At 39.1% G+C, this 26329-nt stretch overlaps 1 protein-coding gene across 7 annotated transcripts in view; it reads right to left on the bottom strand.

The window, feature by feature from the left end:
• Window positions 1-26329, bottom strand: part of CABIN1 (calcineurin binding protein 1) — a 192024-nt gene that overhangs the window by 153411 nt on the left and 12284 nt on the right. For 4 of the 7 annotated variants that reach the window (XM_075012556.1, XM_075012561.1, XM_075012559.1 and 1 more), the window contains exons 6-19: window positions 25960-26140; window positions 22429-22558; window positions 20287-20436; window positions 18996-19288; window positions 17719-17887; window positions 15057-15193; window positions 14409-14626; window positions 12325-12403; window positions 11905-12092; window positions 9988-10137; window positions 8753-8947; window positions 5689-5925; window positions 2289-2448; window positions 1535-1650 (exon numbers count right to left, since the gene is read on the bottom strand). In XM_075012556.1, coding sequence (XP_074868657.1) covers window positions 1535-1650; window positions 2289-2448; window positions 5689-5925; window positions 8753-8947; window positions 9988-10137; window positions 11905-12092; window positions 12325-12403; window positions 14409-14626; window positions 15057-15193; window positions 17719-17887; window positions 18996-19288; window positions 20287-20436; window positions 22429-22558; window positions 25960-26140 — 2403 coding nt within the window. The remainder of the gene's footprint in view (window positions 1-1534; window positions 1651-2288; window positions 2449-5688; window positions 5926-8752; window positions 8948-9987; window positions 10138-11904; window positions 12093-12324; window positions 12404-14408; window positions 14627-15056; window positions 15194-17718; window positions 17888-18995; window positions 19289-20286; window positions 20437-22428; window positions 22559-25959; window positions 26141-26329) is intronic. The other 3 variants (XM_075012560.1, XM_075012562.1, XM_075012563.1) reach the window with 2 other exon arrangements.

Below are 26329 nucleotides of genomic sequence, written 5' to 3'. Positions count from 1 at the left end.
TTTTCCACCATAGCATTTTAACTACATACATACGATATCACAACCTATTCATACACAAGAGAGGGATCAAAGAAGGCAGCTGAACATCAGAAGAGTTTACAATGTCTACTGAAAATCTGAGAGATCTTACAAATACCAGTTAACAGAACTTTCCAAATCTCAACCCAATTGCATCAACAGCTCTGGATGAATGGGCTCCACCACAGATGACAAGGAACCATATTAGATGAAATAACTCTTATTAACAGAGAAAATTATCCATCTTGTCAGTTTGTATTTAGAGATGGGAAAACCTAGCCTTGGGCTGATAAAAGGATATATCATGTATCTGAGATCTGGACAAAGACCTTCTGGCTTGATATCAGAATTTATGCTATGTATTTCCAAACCCCACTTAGATTGCAATGGAACTTCCAGGCATATAAAAATAGTTTGTAGATTCTCATTGAAAAAGAAACACAAATTACAACTAGACGTTTTCTAATTCTGCAGACCAGGCAATGGCAAACAAAAAAGCCTTTTCTAAAGGAGAAACTAGGGGTTGAATCAGTAGTTTACATGAAGGTCAAAGGCAATTTTAGTTTTGCACATAAAATTTACACAAATATAATTTCCAAAAAGCACAGTGTGAACACCTGGTGCAAATGTATCTTTCTTGGCTGCAACTCAAACTCTCACTCCACAGTTACAGGGAGAAGAAGGTAGTTGTCAATTGTTTCCATACCTAGTTCTATGACATTCTTTGGGCATATCTGCAATAGAAGGCTGATGTGTGAAAAAGTGACTGAGATCTTTGAGTAAAAATCCTAAAGCAAACATTTTTGTGAGGGTCTTGATATTTTTGGTGTAATTAACAGACAATTTCACCAAGGGTAACCTGTGTTTTTGATTCTTCCCCTTTATGGAAGACTGGCTTAACAACAAGTGGAAACATAGGTGCTGACTCTGTGGGTGCTCTAAGGCTGGAGCACCAAAAAGAAAAAAATTGTGAGTGCTGAGCACCTACCAGCAGCCAGTTCCCTGCTCTTCCCCAGGCCTCCCACCCACTGGTGGCCCCGCCAATAAGTACCTCCTTCTTCCAGCCAGTCCTTCTGCCTACTGTGTTTCTGCTGTTCCACAATGTACCGAAGGTGCTGGTGGGGGTGTGGTCAGAGGAGGAAGCAGAATGGGTAGAGAAGAGGTAGGGTGGGGATGGTGGCTTAGGGAAAAGGGATGGCCTGGGCTAAAAGAGGCAGGGTAGGGGCCTGTGGAAAGTGATGGCCTAGGAGTTGTGCACCCAGGCACAATTTAATGAGTAATGAAGAGTTAGGATATGATAAACCTGTCATCCTTGGCAAATGAGATGTTTTGTCTGTTTAAGAAAGACAGACTGAAAAATTTATGGTGGACAGCAGCTTGGAAGAGCAATCCTTAACTATTTCATTATCTAGGATAAAATGATAATTCCAATACATGCATATGGGGTCAGGAACAGGAGGAAAAAAAACAGATTATAAAAAAAAGATATTTTAAATATTTAGGCATCAATACTCACATAGAATTTGAGAAGGGCACCATCTGAGTTACAACACCAAGACCTTCTTCCTAAGTACTCATGAGCAGTGTTCAGTAACATGAGGGAAGGAGGCAGCATAGGCGTGTCAGGACTCACTGAAAGAAAGATGCCAGTAATTATGTCTCCAAAGTACAAAACAGAACTAACCTACCTGCCCACTTCTTTTTCCATGTTTGGGCAAGGAAACATTTCTTCAGAATGACTGTCCCCTGTAGTGAGGAAATGAGAACTGGCAACTTCTTTAAGTAAGGAGTAAAAAGGAGCAGTAGGCCTTTCCCATATGTTCCCAGGGGTCTGCAACCTGCAACTCCAGAGCCACATGTGGCTCTTTAAGGACCCCAACAGTATAATTGCAAAGTAAAATAATAAGGAAAGGGTTTTTTTCCAATATTTCGGCAAACATCTAAAAGGCCAATAATGAACAACTCACATCTAAATAGTGAACTATATGTGATCTTGAAACATTAGATACCTCACCCTTTAATATGTGCAGTGCATTGTGGGATATGTGTGTGCTGTTCTTAAAATAGGAGTTACAAAAAGTATGGTTTGATGCCATTTATTGAGGACCGTCTCATATTCACATGCATCGTGGCTCTCGAACTGATTTTTTTACCGAATTAAAAAAGGCTCTTCTTGTTCTTTTGGTTGTCAATCCCTGCACATGCCAAAGAGCAAAAGAATATGGAGCAATGTTTTAATAACACATAACGCTGAAAAATTAATCTTTTACCTTCCTCCCCCTGATTCTGGAGCTGTTGCTGCTGGCAGCAGAGGGACTGGAAGGCATCTTCTTCATGTTGGATAATCCGGTGCAAAATAATCCAGGGAAGCACAGATGAGACATATGGCTCTTTGGGTTCTTCCTGGACTGCCATGCTGCAGTCTATAATCTAATGAAGAAATACAGCATATCTGTTATACACATAAAGATATGCAGATTACTAAAAGGATTTACACATGTTCAGATGACTCAGCTGGTAGAGCATTCTATTCACACAATCTAAATTTAAGCATCTTTGCTTTGTGTGCTGGCTGGGTCTTAAAGTATTAAAAAGAGAAGACACACAGTCTCCAGAATCTGATTGCATATGAAAAGCTCATTTTTCTTACCCAAAAATAATAATACACACATTTAGAATGAACCTGGAAAGCTTAATCTGAACAAATTTAAATAAATAAATAAATAATCTTACAGCCAGATAGAGCCAACTAAGAATTATGCACAGAAATTCTCCTGAAAAGATAAAATTTCAGGAATAGTAGATAACAAGTGAATAACACACAATAACAAATAAGCTAGATATAAGGGGTGGGTGGGTATATGACATAGTGTTAGAGAAACGTCAGCATCATTTACTTATGACAAATTGCCTAGTCTCAAATGGAGAAGACTATAGCTCAAAGAAAAGCGATTTGGATGGCTCTCCCTCTAAAGTGGATAGAATCGCTTCTCCAGAACAAAAACTAGAAGAGCTCTACTGATCACTGTTTCTTCTGAAGCATATCTGATAACGGTATACTGTCTAGCAAAAGTGTGCACTGAGGACCCACATGGGAACTTTACAAATCTGTCAGTAAAAATAATGTCCTTTTTCAGTTCAGCAGGTGGAGCTGCTATTTATGAAATGTACTGTGATATTCAGAGAAGAGTAGGCTTTAGAAACACATTGCATGTCATTTGGATAGTATGTTTTAAATGAATGCATGCTTTTCCTTTGGCCTCTCAAAAGAAACATGGACACATGTCCAGCAATTCAGAATATCTGTACTTCATTCCAAAATTTATATCCTAGTGAACATCTCAGCATGGGTGTAGAGACAAAGGCAGAGGGAAGGAGGACTAATCTCTTGATTCTGATAGAAATTGGTAGTGCAGATCACATTAACTCCATACGCTTCAGTTTTACCAACTGAAAAGTGGGAGCAACAATACAATATTTTGTAAAATACACAGACATACAGATTAAAATATCTATATAAGAGATCTAAATCATCACTTTGGTTTTTCTTTGTAATGTAAGAAATAAAATCCAACTCTCAAATTCTAGTACTAAAGTCTCTTTAAAGGAGAAATCCACTGTAATCTGAAAAGTAACCCAATAGGTATATCTACTGCAAACTAAGAATGTGTCCCTACACAAAGTTAAGTGTATAACTGGAAACTTAAAAAAACCACCTTTCCTGTCATTCAAGAAGCAATTAAAAACAAACAATCAAGCAAAAAAAGATGTAATTGATTGAGGATAAAATAAATAGGAAGCTAGCATATTGACTTTTTTGAGATTATTTAGGACTGAAAAAATTCAATTACTGTTACAAACTGTCTAGAAAACCATCTACTTGAAATTAAAATATTTTTTTTTCATTATAGACTTCACCTCTTGGCAAATTTAAAATTCTATGATTTTTCTTTCTCCTATCCCTTAGGAAATTGATTACTCCCAATTTACTTCAGTAGAGAGTGCCTTTTGATGAGCAGTTCAATGCCCCATCATTAAAACAGCAGCCCCAACTTTACTCCAAGATAACTGCCCCAGTTACTGAAACAAGGACAGATATTTGCAAAACTTCTGGAAATTCTCTCTTTAATTCACTCAAGCCATGTCCACACATGCCCCTCCCTCTCGAAAGCAGCATGTAAATGACATGCATTGGAACTGTTTAATGAGGTGCTGATATGAATATTCAGTGCCTCATTAGCATAATGGCTGCCAGTCCCGCTTTGAAAGTACTGCTTTTGAAATGTAAACTGGCTGTGTAGACGCAGGTGCTTCAAAATAAACCCCAGACTTTGAAATTCCCTTATTCCCAAAAGGAATTCGGAATAAGGAAATTCTGAAGCCTGGGGTTTATTTTGAAGTGCCCACATCTACACAGCCAGTTTGCATTTCAAAAGCAGCACTTTCAAAGCGTAACTGGCTGACATTATGCTCATGAGGCACTGAATATTCATACTGGTACCTCATTAAACAGTGACAATCTGTGTCATTTACATACCCGTTCTGAAAAGGAGGGGCATGTGCAGACACAGCCTTAGAGACGTATTTTATACATAATCAGTTGTATACATTTGTTCTCATCTGTGAGAATATGGCATTAAAAGAAATTCCTGCATTTTCCCTATAATAGCCTTACCCTTAGTGTTACATGGCTCTAAAACCTTAGGGTCAGATTGCGCGAGATGCCAAATGACTCCAGCTCCCACTTAAGTAAATGACAGTTGAGGGTAGTAAGAACATTAAAGACGACCATTAGCAAACTTAGATCTTTAAAGAGCAAATAATACTGAAAGTAGTTAACAGTTCTGAAATTGATCTAAAGAAGTGGGTCTGTCCCACGAAAGCTCATCACTGAATAAATCATTTTGTAGTCTTTAAAGTGCTACATTTCTGCTGAGTAGTTTTGACACTTGTGCAACTTAAATGAGAGGCTCAGGAAAAGTAAACAGCTTTCAAAATTTCAGAACAACTTCAGCAGAAAGGTTAAATACTACCTGTAATTTTAAAACTGAAAAGACATAATAACCTTCATTTTACTTAATTCTGTTCTTAAAAGGAAGGGAAAGAGGAATGAGGATGAAAACACCCTTTATAATCATCAGAGTCCAGCCCTCTATCTGTAGAGGGATCTAAAGTACTTATCGTTATGTAGAACTACTAGCATCTCAGTTGAATCAATGATATAACATACTAATACCAATGGACTCTTCCCTCTTCCTAAGGCTCATAGGATCTTTCTGACCGTCCCTTGTGCAAATGGCAGGCATATACAGCATGATCTGTGCCAGAAAAAAATTGGGTCCTGCCAGATGGACCATACCTTGCACTATTGCCCCTAGCCTAAGAACAGAGTCCAAACCAGCAGTACTGCTCTCTGTGGCACTCTATTACTTGCTCATTTGAGTAAAGACAATTCTCAGAATTAGCTGCCATTGCTGATTTCAGAAAAGAGTCTCAGTGCATCTGACATCTTGCAGTGAAAACAGTGTGAAAGGAAACAGCCCACATAGAACTGTAGCCCAAGAGAGACCCTGCAAGTGGGTGGCAGTTCAGGCAGCAGCTGCATCATGCCTAAAATAGATCTGCTGTGCACAGTGGCTGCTTGTGAGTGTGTGTGTGAGAATAAGTTACCTGAATTAGGTTGTTAGTTAGCCGAATGAGGCTCAGAGTTACAGAAGATTCCTTCAGGATGCTGCTGTCTGACGACAGTGACCGATCAATCCCTGCAAGCAGCTGTGTTACTGTAGCAACCCACTCTTCTTTAGCAGAAGCTACTGTCATGTTAATCATCTGCTGAATTGCTTCATTCAAGGCAACTTCAGAGCATTCAAAACACTGCTTATAATCCTTCTGTTTCAGCAGGGAATCCTAGTGAATGTTATCATAAAAAATGTTATATGGGTCTAATATTTATTCCAAAGCATAAAAGAACAATAAAAGGGAAGAGAAATGGAAGAAGGCACACATGCAGCTAATGTTTACTCTCCTGAGATACAAGTAGGAAGTTTCTAAATGTGACATTAAAAATGGGAAATACAAGAGATTCCAGAACCCATGTTCTGCAGTTGAGTGGCTTCAGAGAAGCAACACTGAGTCCTATTCTCTAAATACAAAGAGCCTCTACATGAGTCTACTCTGCAGAGAATACGAAAACATGTGTCTGGAAGTTAAACACAGAGTTTGAGTCTCTGTGGATCCATGCTGCTATTTTATTACTGTCTTAGAAACCAGCTCATACAATGATACAGGCCAGAATCACCAAAGAAGCGTTATGATCCCAGCTCTAGGATTCTTTCTTGTTGAGTATCACAAGATCTGATGCCCCACTTCCACAACAGAATAGTAACGCCTTTACTTACGCTACATCAATGGCATCTTTATCATTTGGACTCACAGTAAAGAGACTCTGGAAGAATTCCACAGAGATTTTAACAAACTGCATCCTACCATCAATCTCAGCCTTGACTATTCCATACAAGAGATACATTTCCTGGACACCACAATACAAATCACTGATGGCCACACTGACACCATGCTCTACCAGAAATCCACTGATTGCTACACTTACCTATGTGCCTCCAGCTTCCATCCAGCCACACCACAAGATCCATTGTTTATAGTCAAGCCCTTAGATACAATCACATCTGCTCTGATCCTACAGACAGAAACTGAAAACTTCAAGACCTCTACCAAGCATTCATAAAACTTAATTATCCAGTGGGAGAAGTAAAAAACAGATTGACAGGACCAGACGAATACCCAGAAACCAGCTACTTCAAGATAGGCCCAAGAAGATCAATAACAGAACACCACTTGTCATTATCTACAGCCCCCAGCTCAAACACCTGCAATGCATCAATAAAAACCTACAACCTATTCTAGATCAGGGTGCTACACTCCAGAAGGCCCTAGATGGCAGGCCTGTCCTCTCCTATAGACAACCTTCTAACCTAAGAAAGATTCTCACTAGCAATCACAGGTTACACCACAGTAATACTAATCCTGGAGCTTCTCCTTGAAACAAACCCTGTTGCTAACCTTGTCCACACATTTATTCTGAGGATACCATCATTGGACCTAACCATGTTAATTGCAAGATCAAGGGCTCATTTTTGTATACAGCCACCATATTATATATGCCCTTATGTGCCAGCAATGCCCCTCTACTATGTACATTGGACTAACTGGACAAACACTTTGCCAAAATGAATGGACAGAGAGCAGACATCAGGAATCTCAACACACATAAGCCTGTCAGAACAAGAAGTCGTCCTGTGGCACCCTATAGACTAAGATATTTTGGAGTATAAGCTTTCATGGGCAAAGACCTGCTTCATCAGATGCGTGAGATGGGTGGTGGTTTCAGAGGGGTATTTAAAGAGTGGGGACCCAGTAAAAGGGAGGACCAGACCTGACAAGGTCTATTCAGTCAGGGTGGAAAAGGCCTATTATCAGTAGTATGTTTGAAAAGAGGAAAAAACAAGTCAGATAAGACAGGAGGGATATGGCCCACTGTCAGTCTAATGTGGAGATGTTAACACCTATGGCAGAGAAGCTCCTTTTGTAAGGTGCAAGCCATTACCTCATGCATTACAAGGACTGCTTCCCTTCCTTAGATGTTTGTAATTATCTCAGGCAAGACACTTATCACCCCCCACCCCTCATCCCCCTCCTTCAGTCTTAGGTACTTGATTTGTCAGTTTTCACTGCAAGTTTTTTTGGATCGCTGCACTATATGGCTGTCAGTCTGTACTGGAAATGCTACTGATCTGAAAAAGTGAGACTGTCCCATGAAAACTCATCACCTAATAAATCATGTTGTTAGTCTTTAAAGTGCTACATGACTGCGGTTTTGTTTTGTTACAACAGAGTAGGAATGTGGATGAAAATCAACTAGTCTAGGCACACTCCAATCCACAAAAATAGCCAGCACAAAGGATGTCGAAGGAACTGACAGACTGTATCCCTTCCCTTAACAGAGGGCATCTAGCCATTGATTGTCATGGGAGTTCATAATCTTTTGATCTTACTAGACTAATCTCCTATCCTGTACATCCTGATTGCAGCAGCAGCCAAGAACCTTTAAAAAAAAAAAAAACAAAATCTAAGGCTGGGGAATCTACCACCCTTTTCTGTTATGCAGAGATGCTGCCATAGTGATTTAACCTTTTATCACCTCCAGGTTGCACTCTTGTAATATGCTGTGAATCCACCCAGGAGGATAGGGATCCTGGGAAGCAGGACAGACCACAAACAACTTATCACACTAGTGCTTCTTGCCTCACATCCAGCTGGCTAACAATGTTCACTGCAGAGGATGCGTGGAAGTCGCCACATAAATATTCAAATCAACCAAAACTCCAAGTCCTAGCAAAGTGGGTTCATCCACAGTAAACCTCTAAAACCTATTCAGGTCATTCAAATTTGTAAACGGTAAGGCTGCACATGCGCGCACACCCACGCACATTCAGTTATTGATCAGAAAGCTTAAACTATAAGTTTAGGCTTCAACTGAACTTTGCCAATTTACTTCACCTGAGGATCTGGCCCCACATTTTCATTCTTAAACAAAATCAACACAATTAATCATTAACATTAGACTTCCAAATCTTTTTCATGTTACTCTTGGAAATACAGCAGATGTAGGACTTTCAAACCCTTACTGAAGAGCATTTTTAAAAGAAAGATAACAAACCTGCAGCAGGAGCAACTGTGTTGGCCTCTCTGGTACAGATATGACAAATTCCAGATCTTTAGGCCTACCATATCCACTAAAGCACAAAGTTGGACGAAGCAGATGCACCACTGCCTTGTAATCCCCTGCCTCATACAGTCGCTGAATTTCCTCCAAAGACTGGCATCTCTCCAGAGACTTTAGGTTCTTTTCAATCTGCAAAAGTCACAGATAGTGCAATCCAAGCTACATTTCACCTTCATGTGCCTTTTCTTATGAACAACAAAGATATAGCTGTAAGACGTGTAAAGCTTACAGCATTACAAGGAAGAGAAACTACAGGGAAAAAAGTAGACAAGCTTCCACCCCATTATATCTTACTCCAACTTGTATTTAATTTTTTTTAAATTAGTACTACAGTTTTTTGTATCTATGCCATAAATCTGAAAGTCTCATATTTTTTCTGATGAACCACAAGAAAGTGCAATCACAGGGTAGCCTTTAGAAAAAAAGATAGCACTGCCTGTCTTTGAAGCCCTCCCCTATAAGCAGTAACAGAAAAATAATAACAATGTCTGTTTTTTATTTATACATTAATTAATATGTTTTACTAGAAAATTCTAACTGCTGAATGCAAGGTTCATTTGAACAGTGAAAATAAAGCATAAGTAATCCTCTAAAACAGAGCTCTAGTCTAATGACTAACAGCACTATATGCAGCTCTGAGATAGCATTATTTTTCACCCAGGAAGCAGTAATAAATAAAGCATTTAACTGAAAAAGAATGGAATGGTTTTCAAATCAATTAACTATAAAAACACAATCACTGTTGACTCTGACAGATAATACCGATACTCTCCATATTATTTTTCCCTCATGACAAGTGATAGTAATCCTGAAATGAGTGTTGCAGCTATGTAATTGTTTCTGGGCACTGTTGATATACAAGCCACACTAGATTAAAAAAAATACTCATAAAACAGGCTTTTTTATCCCTAAAGGGTATGAATGCCTCTAAGAAGCACAGAAACTTGCATTTCCATCACCAAAATACCACATTACTAGCCCAAAAGAAATTGGATTGTGCACAAGAAAATGGCATGCACATCTACAATTTCTAGTTTTCACAAGAGTTAGCTCTTTGTTAGAAATGACTCAAAAAAACAAAACAAAACCAAACCTAAAAAGATGAGAATCCTCTTATTTTTGGTGAGCTTCAAAACAGAAAAAACCCAAATGAACAAACTGATCTCTACCTCTTCTAGAGAAACAACAGAATCAATATGGAGGTTAGGTAATCGGATTATTATGCTGCTTTCTTTGCCAGCTTTGGCTTGGACTGCAGTGGAACTCTGTAGCATTTCGGTGCAGATGTCATAATTCTCCAATGCCTGCTCCATGTCACCCTGTGGAAACAGTTCAAGGAAACCACACAATGCTACATGAGATTCTTCAAAAACAGCAAGGCAAGGATGAATCACTATCACTGTGTATACTCCTTTAGTGAGAGTGCAAATTATTTGGGAGGGCACGTCAATCAAAATATCAACCAAAAGAGTAATCACCAATAAAACAGATTACCAGTCTATTCTACCAGTGACCTTCAGCACCATTCGACGGAAAGAGGAGGAAAAACAGGCACCTAGATATTTCAAGTTCGAAAGCAGGAAAATTTATTTATATAAATTAACTAACATTTCCTCTCTCTGAAAGTGAAGGGACATAGCTTAACTCTTTTGCATTCACCGGAACCATAAATTCAGGTAACATGTGAGATGTACAGCTAACTGGTTAAGATAAACTAACTGTGAGTAAGCATTTTGTCCATCTTAAGGAGATTTAAGTTTTCCTAAGCAGGAGAAATCAGAACAGGAAGAGATGCTGAAGAGGGAAAAAATATAACTAAAGATAAAGAGACACAGCACAACCCATAAAGGCAATTTGTTTGGTAAAGATGATCACTCCATTTTGGACTGCATAACCTGTATTCAGTTTAAATGGAGTAGGCTCTGACTTCAAATATATTTTAATGCTTTAAATTATCCTCCTCCTTCCATTTTCGTTTTTAAATTGAAGTATCCAGATCTATTATGAAATAGGTGAATTATATGTGTGCCATAACCATAAAAAATTGTATCTTTCAGTGAAATAGACCAAAGAGTATTAGTCTAGACTGTAAAAACCAATGAGAAGCTCTGTCGAACCTTAAAGACTACCGTTTTTTGGCGCATAAGCTTTCATGGGCAAATGCCAACTTTGTCCGTTGCATGACATGTATCTGACGAAGTGGATCTTTGCCCACGAAAGCTTGAGCTCCAAAAAAATCTGTTAGTCCATAAGGAGCCACAGGACTTCTTGTTGTTTTTGCAGATACAGCCTAATACCGCTACCCCTCTGAGTCTAGGACAAACTGCTCAAAATATGTATATTAAATGAATAACTGTTGTCAAAAGTAAGTTCAAGCTCAATTGGAAAAAAAGAATCAGTCACAACATGTTCCATCAGTGCACAGTTGCATTTTGGACATTCTGGGTTTCTATACAGATTCTATTACCTAGAATCCAGGCTTCTGTCTGCTAGTGAATTTGTGTCTTGCAGCTCATTATAACTCTAGGATAACTGCAGCTGAAACGTATATTTGGGCACCAAAGACAATTTTAAACATTTACCAGTGTTCCCTGAAAGCTGAGCACTTGGGCGGCCACCCAGGAGCGATTCATGTGCTGCACAGCTGATTGTCAGTGCCCACAGCCACCAACTGCTGGGAGCATGTTTTTTCTATGGTGGTGTACATCTGCACATTCCATAGAGCACATAAAGTTTATTCCAGCCATGGATGAAAAAATTAGAAGGAACACTGGTATGTACCAAAATGAGTGACTGATGGCACAATGCGTAAGGATTCCAGACAGGCCTTTTACCTCTGTCTAATACTGAATGATACATGCTCCCGATAGGGACACTTAACTAAACTAAATAAAATAGACAAATGTAACCTCTATTTTGTCATTAAACTAGAGATCAGTCAAGATTTTCCTGAATGACTTGACTCCAGTGCATTTATGACCTAGCATACCCACCATTTCAACTACTTAAAATTCTGAAGTCCACGTATTTAAAAAAGACGCTAAATGTGAAAAATTCTATTTGTGGAACTCAAAATGAAAATGTACCTGCAGAGCTAGAAAGCGAGCCTTCAGCCAGTACACTCGAGCCACAAACTCCAGCCAGCCTTCCTCAAACAGATCTCGCTGGGAAGAGGCAAATGAGAGCTGCAACAAGTCCCCCAGGAAATGGGATCCTGGGAAATCAGAATCAAACTTTCCATTCACAGTGGCAGTAGGACAATTTCGGGAGGAAACTGCAAATCAATTAATTACAGGTTAGCACAAACTCATATTATTCTCTCTATGCAAACAGCAGCTGCAGCACTCAGCCCACCCTTCTAACACACACACTAATAAAAAACTGATGAAGAACAGCTGTACACTTCTACTATTAAGACCTACAGCTGGAGAAGCAATAGCTCAACACTTCTTACAAGTGTAATTTACATTGTAAGAATAGCCTAACAAAGAAATACCAATTCTCACCTGTTGAGCTCTTCCCTTTGGTCAGCAGCCATTGGTCAAGTTGCAGTTCCATGCAAGAAAGACTCATCAGCATCATATCCTACAGAAAAGGTATGACAAAACCAAAGAAGAATACAAAACCTGATTTTGAAAGTAAAAAAAAATTAACAATTCACTTGAAAGGAAGATTTTTAACTAATCCTCCCTTTTAATTTCCAGTTCTAAGCAACAGCCATTGTGGCCTCCTTCTGTCTAAGGAAAAGAGGTTGCCCTCTTTATACAATGCATGGAGGGGTCAGCTAGGAAGGGTTAAGCCTGGGGTGGGTTAGGGCTGCAGCGGGGTGGGAGGGAGGGTGGTAAGCCAGGGCCATGCAGCCCTGCAGGGGATTGAGTGGGAGCCACATGGGGTAGGGATGAACTGGGGCCACGCGGGGAGGGCATGAGCCAGTTCTGTGTGGGGTGGTGGTGAGGCAGAGCCACGTTGGGTGGGAGATTGAATCAGGGGCGTGTGGGCTGGGGCGTAGAGCCAGGGCAGGAGGGAGAGGGATTTTGAGTTGTGCTTAACTCACATTAATGTGAGTTAAGAGCAACTCGAACTCATGCATTTCGAGAGTTTACTGTAGATAAGAATCAAGAGTTTATATAGCAGGGGCAATAGGGGGTGGGCAGGAAAAAAGGGGAAGGGTTGGGGCACCTGTCATTAATAAAACCAGTGAAAAAGTAAATTACTTCTCCTTATTATTCTTATTGTGTACTCCTCCCACCCATCCTCACTATATAAACCCTAGATTCTTATTATCTACTCCAACCTGAAAATATGAAGCAGGTCTTACCCACAAAAGCTTATTACCTAACAAATAAATGTGTTAGTCTTTAAGGTGCTACAGAACTACTACAGACTAACACAGCTACCCTGCAAAAACAAAAGACTACTTTGGAAACCAATTTATAAGAAAAATGAAATGGAAAGATTCAAAAGCAACAGGTATTAATCAGAAGTCCCAAATGTTGCTAATATTTATTTGTGTAAAATCTGATCCTTGATGTTCACTACAGTACTTCTAGTTTTTACCTTAGCACACAGACAATAATTAGTTACATACAAACAATTGCAATAAATATACATGCTATTCTATATTGTTTGAAGTATTTTATATCAGTACAGCAACACTATTTTAAAATCACCCAGATACTGTTTTTAAAACTTAATTTTATTCTGTACAGCATTAAATACTCTGCTGATGGAAAAGTTGAAATGTGAGAAACAGCAAAAGAGGAAATTATTTAGGAATGTAATTACCATGAATACTCAAAAGTCAGAACTCTTCAGCTATAGGTCTGATCCTTCTTGCTAATATCTTAAAAACATAATAATATAGATAGCATCCAGTAGACAAAGAATATCAGCTTTTGATTTTACTGTTACTACATAGAGATTTAATCTAAAATGTGTGTGTGTAAGCCAGATCCATTTTGGGTTCCAATTTACTGTATCATTTAGTTTATTCTAATTTGTATTTGTGATAGGTATATACCTGTGTTTGCAAAAAGAACTAAAAGTATGTCACTGTTCTTTCACTATCGGATGTAATTAATTTTTAAAAAAAACAAGCTCCCCAATTTGCCATTAATTAAATAACTGTACCTTTTATATGCTTTCCTAAAACCCCTGTACTTAAAACCTCAGTACGGCAACTAGACCTCAAAAATTTTGAGTCAATCAGCAGTGCTGTTCAGACCACAAGAAATACTCTGTGAATGGTGAAGGCCCACCTCAACCACCAAAGGCAACATACAAAGCTATCCGTGTGTCATATGAGATCCAGGAGGCAGCTCTAGACATATAGTGGAAAAGATGATCAAAATATATAAAAGTACTTCAAGACTCATTAGTTCAGTGACAGAAACAACAGTGCCAGCTACCATGGACGCAAGATGGTTTGTACTAAAATCAGATCTAGGGCTAACAATAACCCAAGCACACATAGTGTGGAGAACAACTTGAATAGCTTTACTGCACTGAGGTTAGCCACATCCAAGGCACACAGAACAATACACAGCGGAGGGGTAAATTATGAAGCTCAAAAAATAGAGTGTTTTCTTACCTTGATGTGCTGGTTGCTACAGTCCCTCAGTAATGGGTTGGGCAAATTACTACTATGCTTTCTCCAGTTGTTGTAAATACTAAGGACCACCTCAGACAAGCCAGGTGGCCATTTCACAAGGAACTTCTGGCTGATTACTTTCAGGTATCTCATCATCAGTTCTAGGATACCACCATTGTTAAGGTTATCCAATAGGAATTCATGAACATCCTGCTTCTCTGGAAAACAGATGAGCACACAGTCCATGAGACCCACTTGTTGAAACTAAACCACTCTTTACTTCTGAGAATAATACCTTTAATGCTTTGCAACAGTTAGTATACATGTTGCATAAAGAACACCCATAACAGCTTTAAGACAGAGGAGTTCTCCTTTTGCAGGAGTAGCCTTAAATTTATGAAGAATAAGGAGATTATACCAAAATGATTAAATGAGATCATGCATACAACACAGGTAACACAGTAAATAAACAGCCCAACGAAAACACAGTATAAACTGATACTAATGCAGTGAAGCTCAGTCAACTGATCTATTTAGATAAACCTTTTAAAATAACACATTTCTCTGTGCACAAAAAGAGAAAAGAAAACATAAGTGGGAGAACAAAAGCAGACATAGGGGAAAAAATGGATATGCTGAAGTCCTTACCAGATTCCATAAATGTTATAGAGTCAAATGACATCCTATGTGGTCCAATATGCTGAAAATTCTCTTCTTTGATCTCTGACTGCACCTCATAGTTATTGAAAGGATCATCCTCTTCCTCTGGATCCAGTTTCCTCAGTCTGAGTGAAAACAAATAAAAAACAGTATTGTATTTCTGAGAGTCTGAATATTATTTTGGTAACAAATAACTACACCTGGAAAGCTATGTACAGTAAACCCTCAAGTTACAAGAGGGCTGCATTTCTGCAACCCCCACATAACTCGAGTTTTCATGCAAGTTGAGGGCAGCTGGGAAACTGACCAGCCCATTGGGGCTGGTCAGTTTCCTAGCTCCCAGAATGGCAGGGAGCTGGGAACCAGGGGGCAGACTGGTTCCTGGCTTCCCGCCACTTGCAGGACCCAGGAATCTGACCAGCTCATGGCTGGTCAGATTCCTGGGTCCCCTAAGTGGTGGGGAGCCAGGAACCAAGCACAATCTGGTACCAATCTCCCCGTGGCTTGCAAGACCAGGAAAGTGATCAGCTCATGGCTGAAATAGTTTATTTTGAACTACAGTAGTCCCTTCAGTCATGGGAGGGTTGCATTCCCACGCACCCTCACATACTACAATTTCACCTAAGTCAGGGGGTGGCTTTCTTCCCCTGGTAGAACGCAAGTTCTGCAAGCCAGGGATGCAGCAAGAGAACCTGGAGCTCCTTTCGAAAGGTAAGTTCTGGGGTTGCGGGGGCAGTTGGGGAGGGTTAAGCCTGGCAGGGGGTTGAGGCTGTAGAAGAGGGGCAGGAGGGTTATGCCTGAGGTGGGCTAGGGCTGCACGGGAGGTGGAGTTGAGCCAGAGCTGCAAAGCCCTGCAGGGGGTTGAGCTGGAGCTGTGTGCGCCGGGGGGGAAGGGGGGGAGTTGAGCCAGAGCCACGCACATGTGAGTTAAATGAACCTTGAAATTGCGCATTTCAAGGTTTTACTGTATACTCAAAATAAGCTACGCAATTTGCCTACCACAAACTTCATAGCTTACTTTGAGTTTAGGCTGTTGCATAGATGCAGCCCAAGAAGCTTCATGCTCTGTGTCAACAAGATACCAGGAGAAAGGCTAATGTTCCAGAAACCTCAAGACTAAAAACCTGGGGGAGAAGAATTCACAACATCAATAATCAGGCCACTCCTACCCAGCAGGAGACATGCTAGTGAGAAGCATTTTACCAGCAAAACATCATTGTTAAATTCCTTGACTGCAGGTCCAGTTCATACTTTGAGTGTCCAGAAGACTGAGAGTTATAGGAGTTTGAAAAGTCCCTGTTACGTTAATACCTTATTCTTCCTATTCCAGGTTTTGTCTTTTGTTCTTGTTAGCCAGGAGATGGCCTAGACACTTTATTTTTTATCTTTTTAGGCGTGGAAGTGAAAAGCATAGCCATATGAATGTGTGAGAGTATAAGCACCTGTAACACCCACGTGAGGAAGCCACCTGAAAAAAAAAAGTGCCCCAGGAAAACAGTCCTAAATACCACCTCATACAAATTACCCATTTATTGTGCGTTCTATATTTCAAAATTGAGAAATTTGAGACTGTCACCTATAATTTCTAGTCAAAGCGGACTATTTGTCCAACTTCTCTTGTTGCAGTCTGTATTTTTATACAGTAGACCCCCCCAAGTTACAAGAAGGTTGCATTCCTCGGCAACCTCACGTAACACTAATTTTGTACAAGTTGAGAGGAGCTGGGATTCAGGTGGCAGCCGGGGTCCTGGGCTTGCCCGCGCTGGCAGGAACTGGGAGCCAGTCTGCTGCCTGGTTCCCAGCTCCCAGCCACTCCCAGGGAGTTGGTGGAAGCTGGGAGCCAGGCCCTGGGCTAGCCCGCTGCTCACAGGAGAGGGGAAACTGACCAGCGCTGCTGTGCTTGTCTGTTTCCCCACTCCTGTCAGTGGAGGCAGCCATGAGTCAGGCTGGGGAAACCACTCCTGTCAGGGGCGGCAAGAGTCCGGTTCTCGGCTGCCACCACTGACAGGTGCCAGAAAACTGACCAGCAAAGCCTGGTGCCAGCTCCCTGCCACTCAAAGTTATTTTAACCCCAGATACACACAAATCAAGAGCGCATATCTCAGGGGTCTAATGTAATCTGTCTCTTTTTTGGAAGGCAGGATGTATAAGGGTAAAAGTTGGCCACCACACAAAAACCGACATTTAAGGGGAACAGTTTTATAACTGGAACTGAGGTTGTACTCCAGACATTAGATAATAATTTAGTAAGATACTTAATCACTCAAATTAGAGAACTGATGGGCTTTTGCCAAATTCTTTAGTTGTGACTTCTACCAAACAGTACAGCCAACTCCCTAGAATGTATAAGGATTGGCTATTTTTTGTGCTGATCAGATATTTCAACTAAATTTATTATTTAATTCAAAGCAACATTGAAATTAATTTATTTTACTGATTTTATAATTGTTTTATTTTTAATAGTTTGAATACAATTTATAAAAAGATACTGAGTCACTTTTCTATCAATAAGCAACAAGAGTCCAGGACTTAAGAGGAGTTGGGTGGATAACCAGGAGGTAAACAAAAGAGCCTCACCAGTTCTCCTTAAATTGTCTACAGTTCTCACACAATGCCAATAACTCTTATTATGAGTGCAGGTCTGCTGTACCTTGGAGGAAGAAACTTTACTAGCAATTCTTGAAAATCAACTTTCTCTTCCTTTTTACACTTGGTGTTTCGGACTCTAGCTGACCGCCTTTTTGCCGTTTCACCACTATCTTCTGTAATTCTCCTCCGCTTCACCCCTTTCTTTGATTTATCACTAACAGTTGAGTCACCTAGGAAACACAATCAAGTTTTCAAAACTCACAATTTCTGAACAGTGAGGTGACTTGGCTCTGTGATCTGCTCACACCTGCATACATGACCCAAGGCAGCTTCTGGCCTATGGAGCTATGAGATTTGTGCAGGAGGCGAAGGGGAGGCGTGCATACCGCACAGACACCCATGCTGGCCCCAGCAGCTGGCTGATTTGAGCAGCATGTAGGGCACTGCAGGCAGGAAACCTGCCCAAGGGTCACACTGTGCCATGGGACACTGGTAGCCAACCCGCAGATCTCAAGCCATATGCAGCACCAATGTGGTACCTACTCAGAGCCATGCGCCCAGGCTGCTCACTGCTGCTCTGCAAACACCTCCTCATCCCTCCCTGCCCCCCTGCCCCATTCCTGGAGGGAGAAGCGCATGGTAGCAGTGGCTCTGGTGAGTCACAGGCATCGTATCAGAACATGTTAATTTGGGGGTGCCCGGCTTTGCCAGAAGGGTGGGAGGATTGGGTTAAAGCAGGGAAACTGGGTGTGCCTGGCTTTGTGGGAAGGCATTGGGTTAGAGTAGAGAGGCTGGGGGTGGCTGGCTCTGGGTGAGGGCAGGGAGACTGGGTAAAGCAGGAGTCCAGAGATGTTTGGCTCTAGGAGAGGGGGAGGGCAGTGAGCCATGTATTATATATTTATGTTTACCTATCTATCTATCTATCGATAGACAGATAAAAATAAATATGTAATACATGGCTCTTTGTATTCTATCCACAGTTATTTTGGCTCTTAGTCTCTAACTGGTTGGCCACCCCTGGCGTAGAGGTCATTGCAGGCTAGGTCCAATGTTTTGGAGACCTGAATATGGCCCATGGGCTATATGTTGCCCATCACCATCCTAAAACATTTAGAGTTAGACAACTTTGCCTTTTTTTAAGTAGTTGTTTTACAGACTAAACAGGTGTACGTGGCTGAACTTTTCTTTTTCTGTCTGGAATACAAGTACTTTGAAAATGCACAGGATCAGCTAGAAAGATGGCTTAGAAAATATTTATTTCCCAAACAAAAGACATTTTTCTGTCTCTCTTAAACCTGCAAATGCAACAGTGTTATTTGGAATTGTAGACTGAAGTACCTTGCTCACCTATAGGCATTACTGGGTCCAGTAAATTCTCACTATGACTGGAAAAACTTGGTGTCATTGGAGTGTAAGTTAATACTGGGTCACTCATTGTAACCACGGGATTAGTGCTGACAGGATTGGGCTGGATAACACTGACAGGAGTAGAGGTAGGAGAAAGAATAAAGTGCTGGACTGGGTTTTGGTACTCCGAGAGGTCAATTCTCTTCCCCAGACTTGGTCGAGGAGGCTCACATGTTGTAAGGTGATGATACATAGCAAGTAAACTTTCTCCTAAACACTTCCACCTGGGTGTGAAAACACAATCACAACTTTATTAACATTTATCCATGTATTCATTAACTCTTGCCATACATGCTTCTACATTAAAGTTAAAACCCTGTGCTGCAGAACATAGGAATTACAATAGGATGTTCCACTACAGAAGGTTAGAATTCCTGAGGGCACCAAAAGTGATTTTATCTGTGTAAGAGGAATAGATCTTCAGAGAGTCAAAATCTATTGCAAAATTAGAAAAGCTTGCAATTGTTATTTTTGGTACCTTGTCACCTTTGTGACTTCATTTCAGTAGCAAATGTCTCATGGAATATACTTTTGAACCAAAGTGCAGGATCGACATTATCACAGCTACCTAATGTGTAAGGGCAAGGTTTATCAGCCTTTTATACAATTAGTAATAACTTGCTCTCAAATGGGACTATTTGAAAGGCAAACAACTATTCAGTGCAAATAGAGCCCTGAAAATTATCAGATATCCCCTTTTATCTGCAGGTATCTGCGTCCGTGGATATGAATGTGGATATCCACGGCTCATGTTTTCAGATACAGGCGAGGATACAAATTTTGTATTCACACAGGGCTCTACAAATAAAGATGCAGATACGAATCAGGTCCAAAATAAACTCTCAGAAATCTCCTAAAACAAGCATTTAAAACAAGAGATCAACTCTAACAGGATTCCTAGAATATCCAAATGCACAATAGAACATTTTTGTAGAACTGTATTTTGTTTATAAATCTCCATTATCCAAATGGCAAAAATATTTTTAAAAAATTCAAAATTCAGATGCAAACCAATGAAAGCAGGAAAATTTCAGAATTACCAATTTTCTGCTGCCAAGATGCCCTGAATTTAGCTATTTTTTTCCTAGTTCATACAATTTTGTGAACTAGACTAAAAGATTACTGAAACTTTACAAATAAATATAGATTATGAGGAAAACTACATGTTGATGATTCCAATATACCATGGCCATTAGAGTCTCAAAAGACAGTGATGACTCACGTCAAAAAGGGAATTGGCTGGACTAGCTTAAGATCTGGTTCCTTCTCTCGCACCATGAGAGCCTGCCTCTTCCTACGCAGCTCCAATGCTTCATCTATGATAGCTCTTGTTTCAGCTGCACTCACATTCACATCATGGATTGACATGTCACTGAGAAGGAGTGAGAAAGGAAGACATTGGTGGCTTTTTTTTTTTTTTTTAATATCAAATAGAAATTTGAGATTCTCCTCTAAAACAGTGGACAAAAATAGTAATCACATATAAATTTATTCAAAATTCATTTTAAAATTAGATGGTACAAGGCAGATTCTTCTCTTTCACTTTTTAAAAAGTGAGAGATGAATAGTAAAACAATGAGGTAGATTACATCAATGCTATTGACATGGCCAAGAAGCTCCTTTTGTTCCATGCTCCCATTCTGAGCAACTCAAAGTTTCAGCAAAAACATCTGGAGTTAAAAATACTCTGACAGGTTTTTAGTCCAGAAGTAAATATTTTTGAGAGTCTAAAAAATATTTATTCCACTGGTTTTGAGGAAAAAAATACCATGTACTTTGGTGATTGCATATGCTTAAAGCTTTGCTAAATCTTGACCTAAGCGGCTAACCAACCAAAACTGTCAGAGGCCCTGATTTTGTATATCTAAACCAACCTAAAAAGACCATCCTGCCTCTAAGAGTCAGAGGCTCCTTCTTTACAAGTTAGCAAGCCATCCCCACACTAAACTTCTATTTACTGATGTATCCGGACCAAAAGTAGGTCTGACGGCCTTTATGCTCTTCCCTAGCACACGCTCCATTTTAACTATGTAGGATTATTTGACTCTCTAATTGTACATCCACAAAAAAATAAACTTTCAAATCAAGTTTCATGTGCTCAGAGGCTGAGTACTAAAGAGTTTATGATGCCTGAAATAATGAAAATTTTAAAACAACTCTCTCAGAATACTACAGAAAGCCAGAAATACATCTGGATTGTGTCTTACTTTGGGTTTCAAATTTTATAGGCTATATAGAGTACAGTGCCCACAATGTGAAAAACGTTATTTGAATGCCTGATCGTAGAATCAGTTAATGTGCACCAAGACTCACATCCTACTTTAAAAAAAAAAGCGTGTATAGACTAGTATGGCTTCCTCTCTGTTACTATCCTACTTTAAGTTATCCATAAAATATACTAGCCCCGGCTCCCTCCCATGCACTCACCAGGCTCTGGGGTTGATCTACAATGGGAAGGGAGTGCCCTCGTTTTTTTGGTTTTGTTCTTTTCTTTTCTGGGGGCGGGTTTTTTTTTTTTTTGTTGTTTTGTTTTTCAGTTAAGGCCCATGTCAGTGAAGTTTTTTGCTTTTTCCTTTTTTTTTTTTTGCCCGATTCTCAATGAAGTGGCCCACAGCTGATTTCTCTATGGGTCAGTGGCCCCTAACCCAAAAAAGGCTCCCCACCCCTGTTTTAGATTATAAAATCTTCAAGGCTGAGAGAAATCTACCTGTGGGTTTCTATAATGCTTAGCACAATGGGACTACAACTGTCACTGGGGCTTCTAAACATCATAATGTAAACAATAAAGAAATAAAAATTAATAATGGTGGTGGTTTTGGTGTTGCAATAACATAGTTTTCAGAATTAATATACATAGTGCAAAGCCTCATATAATTTTACAGGATTCTTGCATTTCAGATACTAGAGAAACCTTACAAAATTAATAACCACACACAACTCTCACTGAAGTCAATGCAAGTCATTACACTGACTTCAAGGGGCAGCTGGAGCTGGTCCCAAGTCAAACTCCCTGGAAAAATGGTAATCAAGACGTGATTTCAATTAGGAAAGTAAATCCTGAAAAGAATAGGTGTACATATATCTATCAATTATATAATCATATACAAAAGCAAAATACTATAATGGGAATTTTAAAAAGCCTATTGAATAAAGTAATTTGGAACAGTAAAAGAAAACTTAGAACCTTCTTTTTGCAGCAAGTAATTAACATATAATTTACTGTCTAACTCAGCCATCCAATTTTTTTAGAAGACAAAAACAATTAAATTAGCTCAAGGAGTTAGGATATCACTAGCCTTTCTGAACTACTCTTATTCTAAAATTTTAACATAGGAACTACAGGATGACTAAGAATGAGATTCACCATTTGAGGAACATCCTTAAGGAGTCTTTCCGGAGGCAAGGTTGCTCCTCAAAAATCTTCTCCTTTAGTACCAATCCTTTGCTATATTGGCAGTCTTTCTCCAGAGCTTTGCAGATAAAATACAAACATGCTAAAAGAGGAAAACAGAAAGAAGAATTGTTAATATTTCCAACTGAACATGAAATATTTCTATAATCATTGGTTTGTAATTCTCTCTGCAAATGGTTATAATGCATAGAAATACAGTGAAAAAAACTTGTCTGGGCATCTTAATTATAACCACACTTTCTCAAGTTTTAGCTCCTAGAAACAAATCTGCAACTTCACTATTAATCGTGACAAAGTTGTTTATCATCAAATTTTGGTTTCAAACGCTCTATTTCTGAAAAACAGGAATCCTGCAGCATTTTACACCATTCCTAGCATGTATCATGATTGCTCCCTTACAAACTGCATTATAGCTGGAAAAGACCATGTCTTGCATGCCTTGCTCACAGGAGTAATCTCATAACCTCCATTAAGACTATTCTCATGCAGAAGGCCCTACCATCTCTAATTTATTTTTCAGCCACCTGTTAGCCTTCATTTGCATTGGTTCATTTACTACATAAAAATTGAATTTCAAAGCTGAGAGTCACTTATATCAGCTGTTCATAATTAACTATCCCAGGCTAGAACAATATTGTAGTTTTATACCGAAACCCTGGAGGGAATTTGCTAGAAATAAGAACAAGAACATGTATGAGAATAAGAAAGAGGTCTACAGGGAACCTTCTTGCAGGAGCTCTGATGTATAATAGATCACAGCTCCAGATGATACTTCTGCTCTAAATCCTGTTGTGGAGCAGAGGAGAATAAATTATTCTACCAAGAATTAAATGTCCTCCTTCGTAGAGACAAATATCCTCCCACCAGGAAAAAAGTATGGATTAAAAACAAACCCATAATTGAAATGTTTGCTGTTTCATTCTTTTATCTAAGTTCAATCACCTCTGCTTAAGCAGAATTTAAATGCATCTTTCAGAACTTCACACTGTTGCAGGACCGTATCTTTTGTTGCCTGATGCAGAGGGGTTAACAGTGGATATCCTTTCTTCAAGGATTAAAATGCCGAAGAGAACATACATAATGCTACATCTCTACATTTTTGAGACCACAGTGAACTTCTTTCAGAAAGAGCGCATGGCTGGGACTCCAAAGGGTTTTTTTTTTGTTTTGTTTTTTATTTTGGGGGGTTTTTTTTTGTTTGTTTTTTTGGAATTGTAACACATTCTGGAGGGAAGTGTGGCTAAGGACAGCTGCACTCAACTATTTCCATTAAACATTAAGAATTACTTTAAGAGCTAGAAGTTTTGCACAACTCTTTCCACGTTATCTTCGCATGAACTGAGTAGAGTGGTAGGAGAGGTGCTGCCAGAAAAGAAGGGATGAAGAGGGACCCAGAAGTAGTCCGGTTCCCTGGTCCTCTGTGCAATTTCCTCACAGATCTTCAGACATTACATAGGTGCTGGGCCTTGTTCCCTGCTCCAACTGTGGTCCCAGAAAACCTGTCTCCTGACAAGGTCTCTCAGAAACTCCACAAGTTATAACAATGAACTTCCTTACATGTACTGGTCCACAGAGAGTGCATTACCTGGTCCTTCATATTAGTATTGTAAGGAGATTTCTACCATGAAAGTACAACTTACAAATGAAGAGTTACATAACTGCACTTAAAAACAAAACAAAACAAAACTTTAGAGCTTACAAGTCCACACAGTCCTACTTCTTGATCAGCCAATCAGTAAGTGACAAGAGTTTGTTTACATCTGAGGGAGACAATGCTGCCCACTTATTTACATTACCTGAAAGCGATAACAGGCATTCACATGGTACTTTTGAAGCACTGCAAATTAAGTGTTCAGATATGTTAAACATTCATATGCACTTTGTGCGTCAGACACCACCCAAGAAAACATGCTGATGATGCTCATTAAAAAAAAATAAAGCATTAATTAAGTTGTAACTCAATCACTTGGGGAAAAATTGTATGACTCCTACTCTGTGTTTTACCCACATTCTACCATAAGTTACAGTAATCTTGATTGATGACGTTGTTCACTTTAAGAACAATTTCACTGCTGATCCGACAAAACACAAAGAAGGTACTAATGTGAGATTTCTAAAGGTTTAATAATCTGAAGGACAATCTGTGGAACGCACTTTATTAAGACTCAAAAGAGAAACACTCTGCTACAGAAACTACAGAACCCGAACCACCAAAAAAGAAAATCAACCTTCTGCTGGTGGCATCTAATTCAGATGATAAAAATCAACAAGCATTAGTCTGCACTGCACTGAATTGTTATTAAGCAGAACCAGTTTGCATCAAGGACACGTGTCCTCAGGAAAGGTGGTTAAAGTGTGAAGGGACATAAGACTCTTTAGTTAACCTGACAGATCTTTGCAATGCTGGGTACAACCATGCCATGCAAACACCTGTTTTCACTTTCAGGTGACACTTTGAACAAGGCACAGGCAGCATTATTCCCTGCAAATGTAAACAAACTTGTTTGTCTGAGTGGACAAAAAGTAGGACTGTGCAGACTTTACAGCCTCTAAATCTTTACACCAGTTTATTTTTGAATGCAGCTATTTTTTTGTCCATAATTGTAAATTTGTAAGTTCAATTTTCATGATAAGCAGACTAAAAAATACTTTAGTTTTTTTACAATGCAAATATTTGCAATAAAAATAAATGCAAAGTGAACACTGTACACTTCATATTCTGCATGCTAATTGAAATAAAAATATTTGAAAAGGCAGAAAATATAAAAATATTTAAACAAATGTCATTCTATTTTTTAATTATGTAATTAATTGTAATTATTTTAACTATGCAACTAATTTGTAATCACATGACAGCTCTAGTATCCAACATATTTAAAGGTAATTTTATTTAATTAAAAAAATTAAATGCTGTTTTTGTAACTTGAGTCTTGTATCCAATCAGGGATACTAAATTAAAAAAAAATTTTCCCCCAAAACACTTACTTATAATCTACCTCAAACATTTTCTACAGAAAAACAAATCCCTTGGGGAAATGGGGGAAGAAACACAATTCAACTTAGTATCTCTTGTTGAAGCTTTTGTTTCCTCAGCCCTCTTTTATGTGCTCTGTTTTGGATATTCCTTTAATAATTTTGAAATATAATAATAATAAAAACTAATTTTATTTCCATTATTTAAAACCTCATAAAAGTTTTAATTAAAAGAAGAACAGAACAAAAATATTTCTTTAAAGGTGAATCAAGGATGATGGTTTTTAATAAACAGCAGACAGGGATTTCTGCTGCAATTAAAACCAGTTAAAAGTCACTAAACATCACTAAATACTTATAAATTACACAGTCTTACAATTTCAATACACTGCATGTTTAAGATACTGTGTCTGTAAGACTGCATCACTAGACTGCTCTTACCATATAGCTTTTTACTTGAATTAATCTGACATATTTTAAGAATAATTGAACAAAACTAACTGTACTTACTTGTATAGTCACTGAGCGTGTACAAGACTGTTATGAGGTTATCTAAACAAGGCCAATGATCAGGATTACATTTGAGTCCTTCTTCAAAAGCATGACGTGCAAGTGGCATGCGGATTAGTCTTACTGCCACACGACCAATTTTATACCACAGGTTGACATCAGTAGAATCTAACATTACAGCCTTAAAAACACAATATCACATCATATGCAAATGTCAATATATACATGTGTATGTGTCTGTACACATTGGCTTATACAGTCTGAATTTGCTAGAGCTGAGGTTCACAATGAAATACTTAAGTTCTATGCAAAACATTTATACAAAATACGGTGAGGGTTTCACACCTATACTTCAACAACTCTAGCATAT

The sequence above is a fragment of the Carettochelys insculpta genome, chromosome 18 (assembly GCF_033958435.1).
Source record: "Carettochelys insculpta isolate YL-2023 chromosome 18, ASM3395843v1, whole genome shotgun sequence".
Taxonomy (NCBI): Eukaryota; Metazoa; Chordata; order Testudines; family Carettochelyidae; genus Carettochelys; species Carettochelys insculpta.
Note: the sequence above shows the minus strand (reverse complement) of the source record. Positions and strands in the feature narration are given on the sequence as shown.